The sequence below is a fragment of the Panulirus ornatus genome, chromosome 40 (assembly GCF_036320965.1).
Source record: "Panulirus ornatus isolate Po-2019 chromosome 40, ASM3632096v1, whole genome shotgun sequence".
Lineage (NCBI taxonomy): Eukaryota > Metazoa > Arthropoda > Malacostraca > Decapoda > Palinuridae > Panulirus > Panulirus ornatus.
The window spans coordinates 2,553,235-2,575,168 of record NC_092263.1 but is presented as its reverse complement, the minus strand read 5'-3'; the positions used below and the strand labels follow the sequence as shown (position 1 = coordinate 2,575,168).

General features: G+C 41.6%; 1 protein-coding gene across 3 annotated transcripts in view; it reads left to right on the top strand.

Moving 5' to 3' along the window:
* The window catches only part of srl (PGC-1 family member spargel), a 115,975-nt gene that overhangs the window by 32,700 nt on the left and 61,341 nt on the right, over nucleotides 1–21,934 (top strand). For all 3 annotated transcript variants that reach the window (XR_011715494.1, XR_011715493.1, XM_071685340.1), the window contains 2 exons: nucleotides 283–502; nucleotides 11,472–11,738. Coding sequence is in view for 1 of the 3 variants with exons in the window: in XM_071685340.1 (XP_071541441.1) it covers nucleotides 283–502; nucleotides 11,472–11,738 (487 nt within the window). In the remaining 2 variants the exon portion in view is untranslated. The remainder of the gene's footprint in view (nucleotides 1–282; nucleotides 503–11,471; nucleotides 11,739–21,934) is intronic.

Below are 21,934 nucleotides of genomic sequence, written 5' to 3'. Positions count from 1 at the left end.
ATAGTGGTTTTCCACAAATTGATTGTATTAGGATGAAAGCAATAATAGCATGCAACTTTAATTTAATTTTAGACAGTAGTATTTTCAAGTGTATAGCCTTAGCATGAGAGCACAATTAGCATGCATTATTTGACTTTGAATGTAGACAATAGTACTTTCAGGTTATGTGCATTTGAATATAGTGAATGTAATTTGACATGACCTTTGATTTCCATAATGTCAGAATTTACATTTGTCTTTGATTTCCATAACCCCAGAACTTACTTTGTGAAGTCATTGCAGGCTCAGCAAGTTAACAACACCTCATGTGTTGATCATAAGGACGTTAAACTACCAGCTGGCTCTATTATCCTTGCAATGGTGAATGAATCAGGTTCCTTAGTTCCTCTTCCTCAGCTGCAAGTTGCTCCACAGTCTCTGTCAAGCTCAGTAAAGCTAAATTTTGATGAGAAAATCCTTGATGAAGAGGTTGATATTGAGACAGTGTTGGAAAAAACTCCAGGTATGTGTCATAACCTTTCTGTATTGTGAATATCTATTGGTTTTTAGTATATTTTGGGTTAATTTAATGAAATTGGTGGATATTGTTATATAACTTCATTCCCTTGTTATTTATATATGATCTTGATGTAATTTTAATGTATTACGTCACAATTATTTTTATGCTTGAGCGATGTAGAAGAATTAGCATATGAAATCTCCAACTGCATGTGTAGGATACGTTTTTTGTTGATAGGAGCTATACACATTGTTAGTTGTTTAAGCATCCTAGTGTTATAAAACTTATCACACTTTAATGAGTCACCTTCATTATCTGTTAAATGATAAGGGATGGCTTTATCTGTCGTTGATTTCATGTTTTAAGAAGCAGATTAATCTTTGTCATAGTATCGAAAGTGTGCTGTCATGTTTCAGGAGTTTATGTCCCACTCATGAAATCTTCGATAATTTTCTCCTATCGTCTAAAGAATCAATATACTATAATATCCTGCCTCTCATACACCATTCCATGCATTCTTTCACTATTTCCCAGTATTCCTTCATCCCTGTCCTTATATGTCTCCCTTGCATACACCTGTCCATGCATTCTTCCACCATTTCACTCCCTCCAGTATTCTTGCACCGTATTTGCCCATGTCACATAAGTTCTTCCTTTCTCTTAAAGCCCTTTAATTGTACTATCATACACTCTCCTTTTAAACTCCCAGTCTTGCATTCTTTCCACACACCCAGACCATCTCAGAGTATTACATTTCATCCACTCATTTCTTTCTTCTTTCCATCTAGTCACACCACTTGTTCTTCTCAAGTAGATAATTTCCACAGCCTGGATTCTTGACCTCTGTGCCTCATTCCATTTCCATGTTTCAGGTGCATAGGTTAGGGTTGGGAGGACTATGCTGTCCATTATTCCCCTCTTCACTTCCATATTTACACCTCTACCTTGTACTACTATCTCCCATATCTCTCCTTCCATATCACTAGACTTTCCCAAGACAGCTCCTATATACTTAAATTCTCTCACCTTTCATAAGTTTTTGCAGTAGCTACAGATTTGGAATTCTTACTTTTTTGATATATTCTTCAGTTAATAAAAGGATATTTGGGTATATTGTTAGATTTTTCATTTATCATGCCTTTTACAATTTTTTTTTCTCTGATACTGGTTTGTCATTTCCTGTTTTATCAAAGTACCACCAAGAACAGACAAAGACAAGGCCTTATTTGCTTACATTCATTCTGTAGATGTCATGTGTAATGCACCAAAATGACAATCACAACCAAGCTTCACAGATCTTTCCAGGATGTCCACTAGCTGCTTCAGATGCCCAGATACAGTCCAGTGACAGCACAGTGCCAGACGTACAACACATTAGTCCAGTTCTATGTATACTGGGCACAACTTTCACTGCACTACATGTTCAGCCCCAAGCTCTTAAAATCTTTTTCACTCCCTTCTTCCATCCCCAGTTTAGTCTCCCCCTTCTTGTCTTCTCCATTTTTGACACAAATATTCTCTTTGTCAACTTCTTAACACTTGTTCTATCCATATGTCCAAACCTTTTCAAACACCTGTTATGTCAGCCACACTTTTTTGTTACCACACCTCTCTCATATCCTCTTATTACTAACTCACCCAGACCACCTCACAATACATATTTGTCCTTAGACTTTTCATGTCCAACACATCTGCCCACCTCCGACCATCCTTACCCTGTCTTTCATCCATACAATGACATTGGGACTACTATACCTTCAAGCATGTCCATTTTCATTCTCCCAGATAAGGACCTTTTTTTCCACTCATTCCTCAATGCTCCCAAAACCTTTATCCCCTCACCCACCCTATAACTCACTTCCTCTCCCATGGATCCATTCACTGTCATGTCCACTCCCAGGTGTGTAGAACGCCTCACTTCCTCAAAATTTTCTCCAATCAAACTCCCATACCACCTAACCAGGCCCTCAGCTCTGCTTAACCTAATAATTAACCTTACTTTTATTCACATATACTCTCAACTTCCTCCTTTCACATGCTCTCCCGAACTCAGTCATCAGCTTCAGCAGTTTCTTACTCAAATCTACCGTCAGTGCTATGTCGTCAGCAAACAACAATTGACTCACTTCTCAGACCCCTCATTTATTGACTCACCCCCTCTCTCCAAAATCCTTGTATTTATTTCTCACACCACCCCATCCACTTCTAAATTAAAGATCCATGATGATATCATACACCCAAGCCACAGATCAATCTTCACCTGGCACCACTAACTTTCCTTTCGTCCTACTTGCACATACCTAGTACATTACCCCTTATATTTGGACCATTTGCGTTATGCTGCACTTTTTCTACATCTTGCATCACTTGCATTATCATCCAGTGGACTGTTTGACTTCCATCACTGATATAACTTGAAACTTTTCAGTTGAAATGTGTACTATGCATCCTGGACAGTTTGACTTTGAACATAAAGCATCATAACAACAATTTTTGTTTGACAACTTTAGCTATATATCTCTCACTTCATTAAACAAACTGACTTTAAGACATCAAATATATTAACATGTGTTAGCAGGTGGTTACAGAGAATCACTTGGGGGATAATTAGGTTAAAGATGTGTCCTCAGATTTGGGCACAAAGTTCTGGCCTTGTATCAGTGTGTGTTTAACCCATAAAATGTGAGTGTGGCCTGGAAATGCCATCACAGATTGCACAGAAATTAAAGAATTAAAAGACTATATTTTCTCATATGGAGAGATTGATTAGCTATCTAGAATGATAGGAAATACACATTTCTTTGCATATTTGTTTGCCATTTTGTGCATTAGTGAGGTAGTATCAGGAAAGCATGGGAAGTATTTTCTCCTTTATCTCCAGGGATCCTGTGCCCTTTAGTTACCTTTTATGACTTGCAGGGAATGTGTGGGAAGTTTTTTTTCTCCTCTATGTAATGAACTAATAATTGGGCTTGCTTATTTATCTGAACACAAATCCACATTGCCTGTGTTTACTTAGTTGTTTTCGACTAGATGATCTAATACATGTCTTGTCACACTTTCAAAGACTTTTATTACATTTGGAGTCAAGCTAATCAGTGTGTATTTCTAGGGTATTAGCTTGGATCCTTTTTTTATATATTGGTATTTTATATGCTAATTGGAGTGATGTGGTGTACAGGCGGCGGTATGCCCTGAGTAGGCTGAACCAAGGAATATGTCACACTTTCAAACTTTTATTACATTTAGAGTCAAGCTAATAAGTGTGTATTTCTAGGATATTATCCTGGATCCTTTTTTATATATTGGTATTTTGTATGTCAATTGGAGTGATGTGGTATACAGGAGGCGGTATGCCCTCTGTAGGCTGAATCAAGGAATATTAGGCAGTCACTGGAAACTTCAGGAGGGTCTGTGGGGCTTAACTATATACAGGAAGCTCTGGCTTTGGTGCTTTATATTTGACAGTTATAGAGTGGGTATAAACAAACAAGGCTGTGCTTTGTCTTTTCCTGGCGCCACTTCACTGATGAGTAGGGATGAAAAGTTTTTGCGACATGAATGGATGAAGGCAGCAAGTATGAATGTTTTTTTTTTTTTTTCCGGTCTCCCGTGTTTGCGAGGTAGTGCAAGGAAACAGATGAAAGAAATGGCCCAACCCACCCCCCCATACACATGTATATACATACGTCCACACACGCAAATATACATACCTACACAGCTTTCCATGGTTTACCCCAGACGCTTCACATGCCCTGATTCAATCCACTGACAGCACGTCAACCCCGGTATACCACATCGATCCAATTCACTCTATTCCTTGCCCTCCTTTCACCCTCCTGCATGTTCAGGCCCCGATCACACAAAATCTTTTTCACTCCATCTTTCCACCTCCAATTTGGTCTCCCACTTCTCCTCGTTCCCTCCACCTCTGACACATATATCCTCTTGGTCAATCTTTCCTCACTCATTCTCTCCATGTGCCCAAACCATTTCAAAACACCCTCTTCTGCTCTCTCAACCACGCTCTTTTTATTTCCACACATCTCTCTTACCCTTACATTACTTACTCGATTAAACCACCTCACACCACACATTGTCCTCAAACATCTCATTTCCAGCACATCCATCCTCCTGCGCACAACTCTATCCATAGCCCACGCCTCGCAACCATACAACATTGTTGGAACCACTGTTCCTTCAAACATACCCATTTTTGCTTTCCAAGATAATGTTCTCGACTTCCACACATTCTTCAAGGCCCCCAGGATTTTCGCCCCCTCACCCACCCTATGATCCACTTCCGCTTCCATGGTTCCATCCGCTGCCAGATCCACTCCCAGATATATAAAACACTTTACTTCCTCCAGTTTTGCTCCATTCAAACTTACCTCCGAATTGACTTGACCCTCAACCCTACTGTACCTAATAACCTTGCTCTTATTCACATTTACTCTTAACTTTCTTCTTTCACACACTTTGCCAAACCCAGTCACCAGCTTCTGCAGTTTCTCACATGAATCAGCCACCAGCGCTGTATCATCAACGAACAACAACTGACTCACTTCCCAAGCTCTCTCATCCCCAACAGACTTCATACTTGTCCCTCTTTCCAAAACTCTTGCATTTACCTCCCTAACAACCCCATCCATAAACAAATTAAACAACCATGGAGACATCACACACCCCTGCCGCAAACCTACATTCACTGAGAACCAATCACTTTCCTCTCTTCCTACACGTACACATGCCTTACATCCTCGATAAAAACTTTTCACTGCTTCTAACAACTTGCCTCCCACACCATATATTCTTAATACCTTCCACAGAGCATCTCTATCAACTCTATGATATGCCTTCTCCAGATCCATAAATGCTACATACAAATCCATTTGCTTTTCTAAGTATTTCTCACATACATTCTTCAAAGCAAACACCTGATCCACACATCCTCTACCACTTCTGAAACCACACTGCTCTTCCCCAATCTGATGCTCTGTACATGCCTTCACCCTCTCAATCAATACCCTCCCATATAATTTACCAGGAATACTCAACAAACTTATACCTCTGTAATTTGAGCACTCACTCTTATCCCCTTTGCCTTTGTACAATGGCACTATGCAAGCATTCCGCCAATCCTCAGGCACCTCACCATGAGTCATACATACATTAAATAACCTTACCAACCAGTCAATAATACAGTCACCCCCTTTTTTAATAAATTCCACTGCAATACCATCCAAACCTGCTGCCTTGCCGGCTTTCATCTTCCGCAAAGCTTTTACTACCTCTTCTCTGTTTACCAAATCATTTTCCCTAACCCTCTCACTTTGCACACCACCTCGACCAAAACACCCTATATCTGCCACTCTATCATCAAACACATTCAACAAACCTTTAAAATACTGACTCCATCTCCTTCTCACATCACCACTACTTGTTATCACCTCCCCATTTGCGCCTTTCACTGAAGTTCCCATTTGCTCCCTTGTCTTACGCACTTTATTTACCTCCTTCCAGAACATCTTTTTATTCTCCCTAAAATTTAATGATACTCTTTCACCCCAACTCTCATTTGCCCTCTTTTTCACCTCTTGCACCTTTCTCTTGACCTCCTGTCTCTTTCTTTTATACATCTCCCACTCAATTGCATTTTTTCCCTGCAAAAATCATCCAAATGCCTCTCTCTTCTCTTTCACTAGTAATCTTACTTCTTCATCCCACCACTCACTACCCTTTCTAATCAACCCACCTCCCACTTTTCTCATGCCACAAGCATCTTTTGCGCAATCCATCACTGATTCCCTAAATACATCCCATTTCTCCCCCACTCCCCTTACTTCCATTGTTCTCACCTTTTTCCATTCTGTACTCAGTCTCTCCTGGTACTTCCTCACACAAGTCTCCTTCCCAAGCTCACTTACTCTCACCACCCTCTTCACCCCAACACTCACTCTTCTTTTCTGAAAACCCATACAAATCTTCACCTTAGTCTCCACAAGATAATGATCAGACATCCCTCCAGTTGCACCTCTCAGCACATTAACATCCAAAAGTCTCTCTTTCGCGCGCCTTTCAATTAACACCTAATCCAATAACGCTCTCTGGCCATCTCTCCTACTTACATACGTATACTTATGTATATCTCACTTTTTAAACCAGGTATTCCCAATCACCAGTCCTTTTTGAGCACATAAATCTACAAGCTCTTCACCATTTCCATTTACAACACTGAACACCCCATGTATACCAATTATTCCCTCAACTGCCACATTACTCACCTTTGCATTCAAATCACCCATCACCATAACCCGGTCTCGTGCATCAAAACCACTAACACACTCATTCAGCTGCTCCCAAAACACTTGCCTCTCATGATCTTTCTTCTCATGCCCAGGTGCATATGCACCAATAATCACCCATCTCTCTCCATCAACTTTCAGTTTTACCCATATTAATCGAGAATTTACTTTCTTACATTCTATCACATACTCCCACAACTCCTGTTTCAGGAGTACTGCTACACCTTCCCTTGCTCTTGTCCTCTCACTAACCCCTGACTTTACTCCCAAGACATTCCCAAACCACTCTTCCCCTTTACCCTTGAGCTTCGTTTCACTCAGAGCCAAAACATCCAGGTTCCTTTCCTCAAACATACTATATACATATATACATTTGTATATATGTATATGTCTGTGTATGTATATGTGCATGTTTGGGCATTTATGTATATACATATGTATATGAGTGGGTTGGGCCATTCCTCATCTGTTTCCTTGCACTACCTCGCTAACACAAGAGACCAATTAAGTATAATAAATATAAGTAGATAAGCTAAAAGTTAGCTTTATTAAGAAACCTTTCTCTACCAAACCTTTCTCTACCAACTGGGACTGCTTTTGAGTTGACAGCCATTATCAGTGAAATTTGGGTGCTGATTTAGGAACATGAGGACAGCAAATGATTTTGTACATTTCTTGACAGGTGCTGTCCCATGTATTATTCTGTGTACAGTATACCCACGGACAGTGCTGGCTTGGCATTGATGTGTGCTTTCTTATGATTATTTGCCTAAAAAATGCAGTTATTTGATGAAGTTTTCCTTTAGATTATGCTTATCAATTATTTATCAATTTTTGCTTATCCCCTCCTTGTATTTTAACCTTCTAAAAGGGGAAACAGAAGAAGGAGTCATGCGGGGAGTGCTCATCCTCCTCGGAGGCTCAGATTGGGGTGTCTGAATATGTGTGGATGTAACCAAGATGAGAAAGAAAGGAGAGATACATAATATTTTTGGGGAAAGGTACCTGGATGTTTTGGCTTCTGAGTGAAACGAAGCTCAGGGGTAAAGGGGAACAGTAGTTTGGGAATGTTTTGGGATTAAGTCAGGGATTGATGAGAGGACAAGAGCAAAGGAAGTGTAGCACTACTCCTGAAACAGGAGTTGTGGGAGTGTGTGATAGAGTGTAAGAAAGTAAACTCTAGATTGATATGGGTAAAACTGAAAGTGGATGGAAAGAGATGGGTGATAATTGATGCCTATGCACCTGGGCATGAGAAGAAAGATCATGAGGCAAGTGTTTTGGGAACAGCTGAGTGAGTGTGTTAGTAGTTTTGATGCATGAGACTGCATTATTGTGATGGGTGATTTGAATGCAAAGGTGAGTAATGTGGCAGTTGAGGGAATAATTGGTGTACATGAGGTGTTCAGTGTTGTGAATGGAAATGGTGAAGAGCTTGTAGATTTGTGTGCTGAAAAAGGACTGGTGATTGGGAATTCCTGGTTTAAAAAGAGAGATATACATAAGTATACAGCTAGAGACTGAGTGTGAACGAATGGGGCCATTGTTGTCTTTTCCTAGCACTACCTCGCACACATGAGGGGGGAGGGGGTTGTTATTTCATGTGTGGCAAGGTGGCGATGGGAATAAATAAAGGCAGACAGTATGAATTATGTACATGTGTATATATGTATATGTCTGTGTGTGTATATGTATATGTATACGTTGTGATATATAGGTATGTATATTTGCGTGTGTAGACGTGTATGTATATACATGTGTGTGGGGGTGGGTTGGGCCTTTCTTTCGTCTGTTTCTTTGCGCTACCTTGCTAACGCGGGAGACAGTGACAAAGCAAAATAAATAAATGATAAATAAATACATATGTAAGTGGGAGAGATTGCGAGAGAGTGTTATTGGATTGTTCGTTAATTGAGAGGCACGTGAGAGACTTTTGGATGTTAATGTGCTGAGAGGTGCAACTGGAGGGATGTCTGATCATTATCTTGTGGAGGCAAAGGTGAAGATTTGTAGAGGTTTTCAGAAAAGAAGAGAAAATGGTGGGGTGAGCTTGAGAAGGAGACTTGTGTGAGGAAGTACCGGGAAAGACTGGATGCAGAATGGAAAAAGGTGAGAGCAAAGGAAGTAAGGGGAGTGGGGGAGGAATGGGATGTATTTAGGGAAGCAGTGATGGCTTGCACAAAAGATGCTTGTGGCATGAAAAGTGTGGGAGGTGGGCAGATTAGAAAGGGTAGAGAGTGGTGCGATGAAGAAGTAAGATTATTAGTGACAGAAGAGAGAGGCATTTGGATGATTTTTGCAGGGAAATAGTGCAAATGACTGGAAGATGTATAAAAGAAGGAAGCAGGAGGTCAAGAGAAAGGTGCAAGAGGTGAAAAAGAGGGCAAATGAGAGTTGGGGTGAGAGAGTATCATTAAATTTTAGGGAGAATAAAAAGATATTTTGGAAGGAGGTAAATAAAGTGTGTAAGACAAGAGAACAAATAGGAACATCTTTTAAGGGGGCTAATGGGGAGGTAATAACAAGTAGTGGTGATGTGAGGAGATGGAGTGAGTATTTTGAAGATTTGTTGAATGTGTTAGATGATAGAGTGGCAGATATAGGGTGTTTTGGTCGAGGTGGTGTGAGGGTCAGGGAGAATGATTTGGTAAACAGAGGAGACGTAGTGGAATCTTTGCGGAAGATGAAAGGCAGCGAGTTTGGATGTTATTGCAATAGAATTTATTATAAAAGTGGGTGACTGTGTTGTTGACTGGTTAGTGAGGATATTCAGTGTATGTATGGCTCATAGTGAAGTGCCTGAGGATGAGCAGAGTGCATGCATAGTGCCATTGTACTAAGGCAAAGGGGATAAAGGTGAGTGCTCAAATTACAGAGGTATAAGTTTGTTGAGCATTATATGGGAAGGTATTGATCGAGAGGGGTCATGGCATGGACAGAGCGTCAGATTGGGGAAGAGCAGTGTGGTTTCAGAAGTGGTAGAGGATGTGTGGATCAGGTGTTTGCTTTGAAGAATATATTTGAGAAATACTCAGAAAAACAAATGGATTTGTATGGAGCATTTATGGAGAAAAACAAATGGATTTGCATGTAGCATTTATGGACCTGGAGAAGGTATATGATAGAGTTAATAGAGATGCTCTTTGGAAGGTAATAAGAGTATATGGTGTGGGAGGCAAGTTGCTAGAGGCATGTGTACGAGTAAGAAGAGAAGAAAGTGATTGGTTCCCTGTGAATGTCGGTATGTGGCAGGGGTGCGTGATGTCTTCATGGTTGTTTAATTTATTTATGGAGTTGAATGCAAGAGTTTTTGAGAGAGGGGCAAGTATGCAGTCTGTTGTGGATGAGAGGGCTTCAGAAGTGGGTCAGTTGTTGTTCGCTGATGATACAGCACCGGTGGCTGATTCGGGTGAGAAACTGCAGAAGCTGTTGACTGAGTTTGGTAAAGTGTATGAAAGAAGAAAGCTGAGAGTAAATGTGAATAAGAGCAAGGTTATCAGGTTCATTAGGGCTGAGGGACAAGCCAATTGGGAGTTAAGTTTGAATGGAGAAAAACTGGAGGAAGTGAAATGTTGTAGATATCTGGGAGTGGATTTGGCAGCGGATGGAACCATGGAAGCGGAATTGAGTTACTGGGTGGGGGAGAGGGTGAAAGTTCTGGGAGCGTTGAAGAATGCGTGGAAGGCGAGAACATTATCTTGGAAACATAAATGGGTATGTTTGAAGGAATAGTGGTTCCAACAATGTTATATGGTTGCGAGGCATGTGATATAGATAGGGTTGTGCGGAGGAGGGCAGATGTGTTGGAAATGAGATGTTTGAGAACAATATGTGGTGTGAGGTGGTTTGATCGAGTAAGTAATGAAAGGGTAAGAGAGATGTGTGGTTGAGAGAGCAGAAGAGGTTGTACTGAAATGGTTTGGTCACATGGAGAGAACGAGTGAGGAAAGCTTGACAGAGGATAAGTGTGTCAGAGGTGGAGGGAACGAGGAGAGCGATCCGGGCCTGAACATGCAGGAGGGTGAAAGGCGTGCAGGCAGTAGAGTGAATTGGAACAATGTGGTATACCGTGGTTGATGTGCTGTCAGTGGATTGAACCAGAGCATGTGAAGCGTCTGGGGTAAACTATGGAAAGTTTTGTGGGGCCTGGATGTGGAAAGGGAGCTGTGGTTTCAGTGCATTATACATGACAGCTAGAGACTGAGTGTGAACGAATGGGGCCTTTGTTGTCTTTTTCTAGTGTTACCTCCTGCGTGAGCGAGGGGAGCGAGGTGTCACTGCATGTGTGGCGAAGTGGTAACGGGAATGAATAAAGGCAGCAAGTATGAATTATGTACATGTGTATGTATGTATATGTCTGTGTATGTATATATATGTATACGTTGAGATGTATAGGTATGTGTATGTGCTGTGTGGACTTGTATGTATGTATGTACATGTGTATGTGGGTGGGTTGGGCCATTCTTTCATCTGTTTCCTTGTGCTGCCTCACAAACATGGGAGACAGCAACAAAGTATGATAAATGAATATAAAAATAGATAATCAGTTTTATGGAAATCATCTTGTTCTCACTATAGATTCACATTAGGTAGAATTTTGTTAGATGTTTTGTACTTTTTTAATCAGAATTGAAGATGACATACAGTAATATGTGTATTTCTCACAGTTCTTGAGGCTGGTGACTTAGATAGTCTTTTGGCCCAATTTGAGGCCTCAGAAGCTGTTAACAAGAATGTTAGTGGGAACCCTGAAAAAGAGAATAAAGACAAAAGTGATGGGCAACCAAAACCTACAGGATCAGTCTCTTCTGTGGCAAATGGTCGTCTGCCTTCAGTCCCAGGTACTGTGCTGTCAAGTAACTTGCCCCAGATTTCACCAACACATCAAAATATTAAGGATGCTTTGCCTAAGGAGATCATCGAGAAAATTAAAGGTCAGTTACAAATATATCTTTTCTTGACTGAAAATTTGCAAACTACCCAGACCTCATTTTTTTTTTTTTTTCTAGCTGAGATAGCACAGGCAGCTGAGGCCTTAATCAAGGCCATCCCAGGGCATGTGAAATGTCTGGGGTAAACCATGGTAAGGTCTGTGGGGTCTGGATGTGGATATGGATGTGGATATTACACATGTCAGCTACAGACTTAGTGTGAACGAAAGTGGCCTTTTTTGTCTTTTTTCTGGTGCCTCCTCGCTGATGCAGGGGATGGTGATGCAGATTCCTGTGGGGTAGGGTGGCTGCGGGAATGGATGAACACAAACAAGTATGAATATGTACATGTGTGTATATTTATTTTATTTATTTATTTATTTTGCTTTGTCGCTGTCTCCCACGTTAGTGAGGTAGCGCAAGGAAACAGACGAAAGAAATGGCCCAACCCACTCACATACACATGTGTATACATACACGTCCACACCCGCAAATATACATACCTATACATCTCAATGTATACATATGTATACACACACAGACATATACATATATACACATGTACATAATTCACACTGTCTGCCTTTATTCATTCCCATCGCCACTCTGCCACACATGAAATAACAACCCCCTCCCCCCTCATGTGCATGAGGTAGCGCTAGGAAGACAACAAAGGCCCCATTTGTTCACACTCAGTCTCTAGCTGTCATGTAATAATGTACCGAAACCACAGCTCCCTTATGTAATAATGTACCGAAACCACAGCTCCCTTTCCACATCCAGGCCACACAGAACTTTCCATGGTTTACCCCAGGCGCTTCACATGCCCTGGTTCAATTCATTGACAGCACGTCGACCCCAGTATACCACATCGTTCCAATTCCCTCTATTCCTTGCACGCCTTTCACCCTCCTGCATGTTCAGGCGCCGATCACTCAAAATCTTTTTCACTCCATCTTTCCACCTCCAATTTGGTCTCCCACTTCTCTTCGTTCCCTCCACCTATGACACATATCCTCTTGGTCAATCTTTCCTCACTCATTCTCTTCATGTGACCAAACCATTTCAAAACACCCTCTTCTGCTCTCTCAACCACACTCTTTATTTCCACACATCTCTCTTACCCGAACATTACTTACTCGATCAAACCACCTCACACCACATATTGTCCTCAAACATTTCATTTCCAGCACATCCACCCTCCTGCGCACAACTCTATCCATAGCCCACGCCTTGCAACCATACAACATTGTTGGAACCACTATTCCTTCAAACATACCCATTTTTGCTTTGCGAGATAATGTTCTTGACTTCCAAACATTCTTCAAGGCTCCCAGCATTTTCGCCCCTTCCCCACCCTATGATTCTCTTCCGCTTCCATGGTTCCATCCGCTGCCAGATCCACTCCCAGATATCTAAAACACTTTACTTCCTCCAGTTTTTCTCCATTCAAACTTATCTCCCAATTGACTTGACCCTCAGCCCTACTGTACCTAATAGCCTTGCTCTTATTCACATTTACTCTTAAATTTCTTCTTTCATGCACTTTACCAAACTCACCAGCTTCTGCAGTTTCTCACATGAATCAGCCACCAGCGCTGTATCATCAGCGAACAACAACTGACTCACTTCCCAAGCTCTCTCATCCACAACACTGCATACTTGCCCCCCTTTCCAAAACTCTTGCATTCACCTCCCTAACAACCCCATCCATAAACAAATTAAACAACCATGGAGACATCACACACCCCAGCCGCAAACCTACATTCACTGAGAACCAATCACTTTCCTCTCTTCCTACACGTACATATGCCTTACATCCTCGATAAAAACTTTTCACTGCTTCTAACAACTTGCCTCCCACACCATATATTCTTAATACCTTCCACAGAGCATCTCTATCAACTCTATCATATGCCTTCTCCTGATCCATAAATGCTACATACAAATCCATTTGCTTTTCTAAGTATTTCTCACATACATTCTTCAAAGCAAGCACCTGATCCACACATCGTTTACCACTTCTGAAACCACACTGCTCTTCACCAATCTGATGCTGTGTACATGCCTTCACCCTCTCAATCAATACCCTCCCATATAGTTTCTCAGGAATACTCAACAAACTTATACTTCTGTAATTTGCTGTAAATGATATATTTATATATATATATATAACATTTATGGGGATAGGGGAGAAAGAATACTTCCCACGTATTCCCTGCGTGTCGTGGAAGGCGACTAAAAGGGGAGGGAGCAGGAGGCTGGAAATCCTCCCCTCTCATTATTTTTTTAATTTTCCAAAAGAAGGAACAGAGAAGGGGGCCAGGTGAGGATATTCCCTCAAAGGCCCAGTCCTCTGTTCTTAACACTACCTTGCTAACGCGGGAAATGGCGAATAGTTTGAAAGAAAAGATATATATATATCACAAAGAAGTGATGCTACTACGTTTGTGAATCAAGAACCATTTGCAACACAAACCTCGCCAGGTGGTAGAGTGTCCCGCAGTGTATCGAGACAGACTTCCCCAGAACTTTTTTAAAGGGGAAGTAAATGTTTATAGTTGTGTTACTGGAGTGATAGTTTTCATACATGGTGTTTTGACAAGAAAATAGTGAAATTGGAAAAAATGTAGCTTAGACATTGAAGCATATTAATACAGTGGTTAAATTGATGAGAACTACTGTTGACGTTTGTGTAAATAAATTATACATTTCCTTTTTCCATAGCCAGAGGTTGAACCATTATGTGACAGTCATTTTTTCATTTCATTTCAAGCTAGAAGTTTCAGTTTTCTAAATTGTTTCTTACATTTTTTCATATGTATATATATGTATGTGTGTGTGTGTGCATATGTGCGTATGTATGTGTATGTGTGTGTATGTGTATATATATATATATATGTATATCATCCCTGGGGATAGGGGTGAAAGAATACTTCCCACGCATTCCTCGCGTGTCGTAGAAAGCAACTAGAGGGGACGGGAGCGGGGGGCCAGAAATCCTCCCCTCCTTGTATTTTTTTTAACTTTCTAAAATGGGAAACAGAAGAAGGAGTCATGCGGGGAGTGCTCATCCTCCTCGAAGGCTCAGATTGGGGTGCCTAAATGTGTGTGGATGTAACGAAGATGTGAAAAAAGGAGAGACAGGTAGTATGTTTGAGGAAAGGAACCTGGATGTTTTGGCTCTGAGTGAAACGAAGCTCAAGGGTAAAGGGGAAGAGTGGTTTGGGAATGTCTTGGGAGTAAAGTCAGGGGTTAGTGAGAGGACAAGAGCAAGGGAAGGAGTAGCAGTACTCCTGAAACAGGAGTTGTGGAAGTATGTGATAGAATGTAAGAAAGTAAATTCTTGATTAATATGGGTAAAACTGAAAGTTGATGGAGAGAGATGGGTGATTATTGGTGCATATGCACCTGGGCATGAGAAGAAAGATCATGAGAGGCAAGTGTTTTGGGAGCAGCTGAATGAGTGTGTTAGTGGTTTTGATGCACGAGACCGGGTTATAGTGATGGGTGATTTGAATGCAAAGGTGAGTAATGTGGCAGTTGAGGGAATAATTGGTATACATGGGGTGTTCAGTGTTGTAAATGGAAATGGTGAAGAGCTTGTAGATTTATGTGCTGAAAAAGGACTGATGATTGGGAATACCTGGTTTAAAAAGCAAGATATACATAAGTATACTTATGTAAGTAGGAGAGATGGCCAGAGAGCAGTTATTGGATTATGTGTTAATTGACAGGCGCGCGAAAGAGAGACTTTTGGATGTTAATGTGCTGAGAGGTGCAACTGGAGGGATGTCTGATCATTATCTTGTGGAGGCTAAGGTGAAGATTTGTATGGGTTTTCAGAAAAGAAGAGTGAATGTTGAGGTGAAGAGGGTGGTGAGAGTAAGTGAGTTTGGGAAGGAGACTTGTGTGAGGAAGTACCAGGAGAGACTGAGTACAGAATGGAAAAAGGTGAGAACAATGGAAGTAAGGGGAGTGGGGGAGGAATGGGATGTATTTAGAGAATCAGTGATGGATTGCGCAAAAGATGCTTGTGGCATGAGAAGAGTGGGAGGTGGGCTGATTAGAAAGGGTAGTGAGTGGTGGGATGAAGAAGTAAGAGTATTAGTGAAAGAGAAGAGAGAGGCATTTGGACGATTTCTGCAAGGAAAAATTGCAATTGAGTGGGAGATGTATAAAAGAAAGAGACAGGAGGTCAAGAGAAAGGTGCAAGAGGTGAAAAAAAGGGCAAATGAGAGTTGGGGTGAGAGAGTATCATTAAATTTTAGGGAGAATAAAAAGATGTTCTGGAAGGAGGTAAATAAAGTGCGTAAGACAAGGGAGCAAATGGGAACTTCAGTGAAGGGCACAAATGGGGAGGTGATAACAAGTAGTTGTGATGTGAGAAGGAGATGGAGTGAGTATTTTGAAGGTTTTTTGAATGTGTTTGATGATAGAGTGGCAGATATAGGGTGTTTTGGTCGAGGTGGTGTGCAAAGTGAGAGGGTTAGGGAAAATGATTTGGTAAACAGAGAAGAGGTAGTAAAAGCTTTGCGGAAGATGAAAGCCGGCAAGGCAGCAGGTTTGGATGGTATTGCAGTGGAATTTATTAAAAAAGGGGGTGACTGTATTGTTGACTGGTTGGTAAGGTTATTTAATGTATGTATGACTCATGGTGAGGTGCCTGAGGATTGGCGGAATGCGTGCATAGTGCCATTGTACAAAGGCAAAGGGGATAAGAGTTAGTGCTCAAATTACAGAGTATAAGTTTGTTGAGTATTCCTGGTAAATTATATGGGAGGGTATTGATTGAGAGGGTGAAGGCATGTACAGAGCATCAGATTGGGGAAGAGCAGTGTGGTTTCAGAAGTGGTAGAGGATGTGTGGATCAGGTGTTTGCTTTGAAGAATGTATGTGAGAAATACTTAGAAAAGCAAATGGATTTGTATGTAGCATTTATGGATCTGGAGAAGGCATATGATAGAGTTGATAGAGATGCTCTGTGGAAGGTATTAAGAATATATGGTGTGGGAGGCAAGTTGTTAGAAGCAGTGAAAAGTTTTTATCGAGAATGTAAGGCATATGTACGTGTAGGAAGAGAGGAAAGTAATTGGTTCTCAGTGAATGTAGGTTTGCGGCAGGGGTGTGTGATTTCTCCATGGTTGTTTAATTTGTTTATGGATGGGGTTGTTAGGGAGGTGAATGCAAGAGTTTTGGAAAGAGGGGCAAGTATGAAGTCTGTTGGGGATGAGAGAGCTTGGGAAGTGAGTCAGTTGTTTCGCTGATGATACAGCGCTGGTGGCTGATTCATGTGAGAAACTGCAGAAGCTGGTGACTGAGTTTGGTAAAGTGTGTGAAAGAAGAAAGTTAAGAGTAAATATGAATAAGAGCAAGGTTATTAGGTACAGTAGGGTTGAGGGTCAAGACAATTGGGAGATAAGTTTGATTAGAGAAAAACTGGAGGAAGTGAAGTGTTTTAGATATCTGGGAGTGGATCTGGCAGCGGATGGAACCATGAAAGCGGAAGTGGATCATAGGGTGGGGGAGGGGGCGAAAATCCTGGGAGCCTTGAAGAATGTGTGGAAGTCGAGAACATTATCTCGGAAAGCAAAAATGGGTATGTTTGAAGGAATAGTGGTTCCAACAATGTTGTATGGTTGCGAGGCGTGGGCTATGGATAGAGCTGTGCGCAGGAGGATGGATGTGCTGGAAATGAGATGTTTGAGGACAATGTGTGGTGTGAGGTGGTTTGATCGAGTAAGTAACGTAAGGGTAAGAGAGATGTGTGGAAATAAAAAGAGCGTGGTTGAGAGAGCAGAAGAGGGTGTTTTGAAATGGTTTGGGCACATGGAGAGAATGAGTGAGGAGAGATTGACCAAGAGGATATATGTGTCGGAGGTGGAGGGAACGAGGAGAAGAGGGAGACCAAATTGGAGGTGGAAAGATGGAGTGAAAAAGATTTTGTGTGATCGGGGCCTGAACATGCAGGAGGGTGAAAGGAGGGCAAGAAATAGAGTGAATTGGAGTCATGTGGTATACAGGGGTTGACGTGCTGTCAGTGGATTGAAGCAAGGCATGTGAAGCGTCTGGGGTAAACCATGGAAAGCTGTGTAGGTATGTATATTTGCGTGTGTGGACGTGTGTATGTACATGTGTATGGGGGGGGGGGCCATTTCTTTCGTCTGTTTCCTTGCGCTACCTCGCAAACGCGGGAGACAGCGACAAAGTATAAAAAAAAAAAAAAAAAAAAAAGTATATATATATATATATATATATATATATATATATATGGGAGCGGGGGGCTGGAAATCCTCCCCTCTCATTTTTTTTTAAATTTTCCAAAAGAAGGAACAGAGAAGGGGGCCATATGAGGATATTCCCTCAAAGGCCCAGTCCTCTGTTCTTAACGCTACCTCGCTAATGCGGGAAATGGCGAATAGTATGAAAAAAAAATATATATATATATATATATATATATATATATATATATATATATATATATATATATATATATATATTATCAATCTGCATTGTACTGGGTGTACCTACACCCATCTGGCCCCATCTCTTTTGTATGCAATCCGCAATCATTTTCATCAGTTAGTCATTTATTATTTTCTTTCTTTCAGACTTGTTTGCTATTTCCTTTCTGAGCAATGTAGTGTCCAGAACAGCAAAATAGAGCTGGACAAATAATGAGAGATATGTAAGGAAGTAGTGCTGACATGTGCAAGAGAAGTGTATGCATGCATTAGGTGGGTATGTGAGTGGTGAACTGACTAAGGCAAATCTGATAGCGAAAGACGAGGTGTGTATGGGTGGTACTTACAGTGAAGGAGTGCAAATGAATGAAAGACATACAGGAAATAGCAATAGGAAGTCAAGATGAGGAAGCAAGGGTTGAAAAAGATGGCAAATGAGAATTGGTGTGAATAAGTATCAGTAAACTTCTGGGAGAATAAGATGTTTTGGAAGGAAGTTAATTGTTTGAGAGAAAAAAAAAAGGGTAAGAGAAATGTGTGATAATAAAATGAGCATGGTTGATTGAGCAGAGGAGGGTGTGTTGAAATGGTTTGGACACATGGAGAGAATGAGTGAGGAAAGATTGACAAAGAGGATATATGTGTCAGAGGTGGAGGGAACTAGGAGATTGATAATGCAGATTGATAATTTATCTCTCTCTCTCTCTCTCTCTCTCATTAACTTTTATGACACCAGATTCCTGTATCGTCTGAATAGCGACAGAAAAAAATTGGTAATTAGGGATAAAGGTGATATATATATATATATATTTTTTTTTTTCATACTATTCGCTATTTCCCGCGATAGCGAGGTTCTGTACTCAGTCTCTCCTGGTACTTCCTCACACAGGTCTCCTTCCCAAGCTCACTTACTCTCACCACCCTCTTCACCCCAACATTCACTCTTCTTTTCTGAAAACCCATACAAATCTTCACCTTAGCCTCCACAAGATAATGATCAGACATCCCTCCAGTTGCACCTCTCAGCACATTAACATCCAAAAGTCTCTCTTTCGCACGCCTGTCAATTAACACGTAATCCAATAACGCTCTCTGGCCATCTCTCCTACTTACATAAGTATACTTATGTATATCTCGCTTTTTAAACTAGGTATTCCCAATCATCAGTCCTTTTTCAGCACATAAATCTACAAGCTCTTCACCATTTCCATTTACAACATTGAACACCCCATGTATACCAATTATTCCCTCAACTGCCACATTACTCACCTTTGCATTCAAATCACCCATCACTATAACCCGGTCTCGTGCATCAAAACCACTAACACACTCATTCAGCTGCTCCCAAAACACTTGCCTCTCATGATCTTTCTTCTCATGCCCAGGTGCATATGCACCAATAATCACCCACCTCTCTCCATCAACTTTCAGTTTTACCCATATTAATCCAGAATTTACTTTCTTACATTCTATCACATACTCCCACAACTCCTGTTTCAGGAGTATTGCTACTCCTTCCCTTGCTCTTGTCCTCTCACTAACCCCTGACTTTACTCCCCAGACATTCCCAAACCACTCTTCCCCTTTACCCTTGAGCTTCGTTTCATTCAGAGCCAAAACATCCAGGTTCCTTTCCTCAAACATACTACCTATCTCTCCTTTTTTCACATCTTGGTTACATCCACACACATTTAGGCACCCCAATCTGAGCCTTCGAGGAGGATGAGCACTCCCCGCGTGACTCCTTCTTCTGTTTCCCATTTTAGAAAGTTAATACAAGGAGGGGAGGATTTCTGGCCCCCCGCTCCCGTCCCCTCTATATATATATATAGGGTTAAGTCAATTGGGAGGTAAAGTTTGAATGGAGAAAAAACTGGAGGAGTAAAGTGTTTTAGATATCTGGGAGTGGATCTGGCAGCGGATGGAACCATGGAAGTGGAAGTGAATCATAGGGTGGGGGAGGGGGCGAAAATTCTGGGAGCCTTGAAGAATGTGTGGAAGTCGAGAACATTATCTCGGAAAGCAAAAATGGGTATGTTTGAAGAAATAGTGGTTCCAACAATGTTGTATGGTTGCGAGGCGTGGGCTATGGATAGAGTTGTGCACAGGAGGGTGGATGTGGTGGAAATGAGATGTTTGAGGACAATATGTGGTGTGAGGTGGTTTGATCGAGTAAGTAATGTTCGGGTAAGAGAGATGTGTGGAAATAAAAAGAGCGTGGTTGAGAGAGCAGAAGAGGGTGTTTTGAAATGGTTTGGGCACATGGAGAGAATGAGTGAGGAAAGATTGACCAAGAGGATATATGTGTCAGAGGTGGAGGGAACGAGGAGAAGTGGGAGACCAAATTGGAGGTGGAAAGATGGAGTGAAAAAGATTTTGAGTGATTGGTGCCTGAACATGCAGGAGGGTGAAAGGCGGGCAAGGAATAGAGTGAATTGGATCGATGTGGTATACCGGAGTTGACGTGCTGTCAGTGGATTGAATCAGGGCATGTGAAGCGTCTGGCTTAAACCATAGAAAGTTCTGTGGGGCTTGGATGTGGAAAGGGAGCTGTGGTTTCGGGCATTATTGCATGACAGCTAGAGACTGAGTGTGAACGAATGGGGCCTTTTTTGTCATTTCCTAGCGCTATCTCGCACACATGAGGGGGGAGGGCAAGGTTATTCCATGTGTGGTGAGGTGGCGATGGGAATGAATAAAGGCAGCCAGTGTGAATTGTGTGCATGTGTATATATGTCTGTGTGTGTATATATATGTGTACATTGAGATGTATGGGTATGTATATTTGTGTGTGTGGACGTGGATGTATATACATGTGTATGGGGTGGGTTGGGCCATTTCTTTCGTCTGTTTCCTTGCACTACCTCGCGCAAACGCGGGAGACAGTGACAACCTTTATTCATATATATATATGTATTTATATTTATTTATTTATTTTGCTTTGTCGCTGTCTCCCCGTGTTTGCGAGGTAGCGCAAGGAAACAGACGAAACAAATGGCCCAACCCACCCCATACACATGTATATACATACACGTCCACATACGCAAATATACATACCTATATATCTCAATGTACACATATATATACACACACAGACACATACATATATACCCATGCACACAATTCACACTGAATGCCTTTATTCATTCCCATCGCCACCTCGCCACACATGGAATACATCCCCTCCCCCCTCATGTGCAAGGTAGCGCTAGGAAAAGACAACAAAGGCCCCATTCGTTCACACTCAGTCTCTAGCTGTCATGCAATAAATGCCCAAAACCACAGCTCCCTTTCCACATCCAGGCCACACAGAACTTTCCATGGTTTACCCCAGGCGCTTCACATGCCCTGGTTCAATTCATTGACAGCACGTCGACCCCAGTATACCACATCGTTCCAATTCCCTCTATTCCTTGCACGCCTTTCACCCTCCTGCATGTTCAGGCGCCGATCACTCAAAATCTTTTTCACTCCATCTTTCCACCTCCAATTTGGTCTCCCACTTCTCTTCGTTCCCTCCACCTATGACACATATCCTCTTGGTCAATCTTTCCTCACTCATTCTCTTCATGTGACCAAACCATTTCAAAACACCCTCTTCTGCTCTCTCAACCACACTCTTTATTTCCACACATCTCTCTTACCCGAACATTACTTACTCGATCAAACCACCTCACACCACATATTGTCCTCAAACATTTCATTTCCAGCACATCCACCCTCCTGCGCACAACT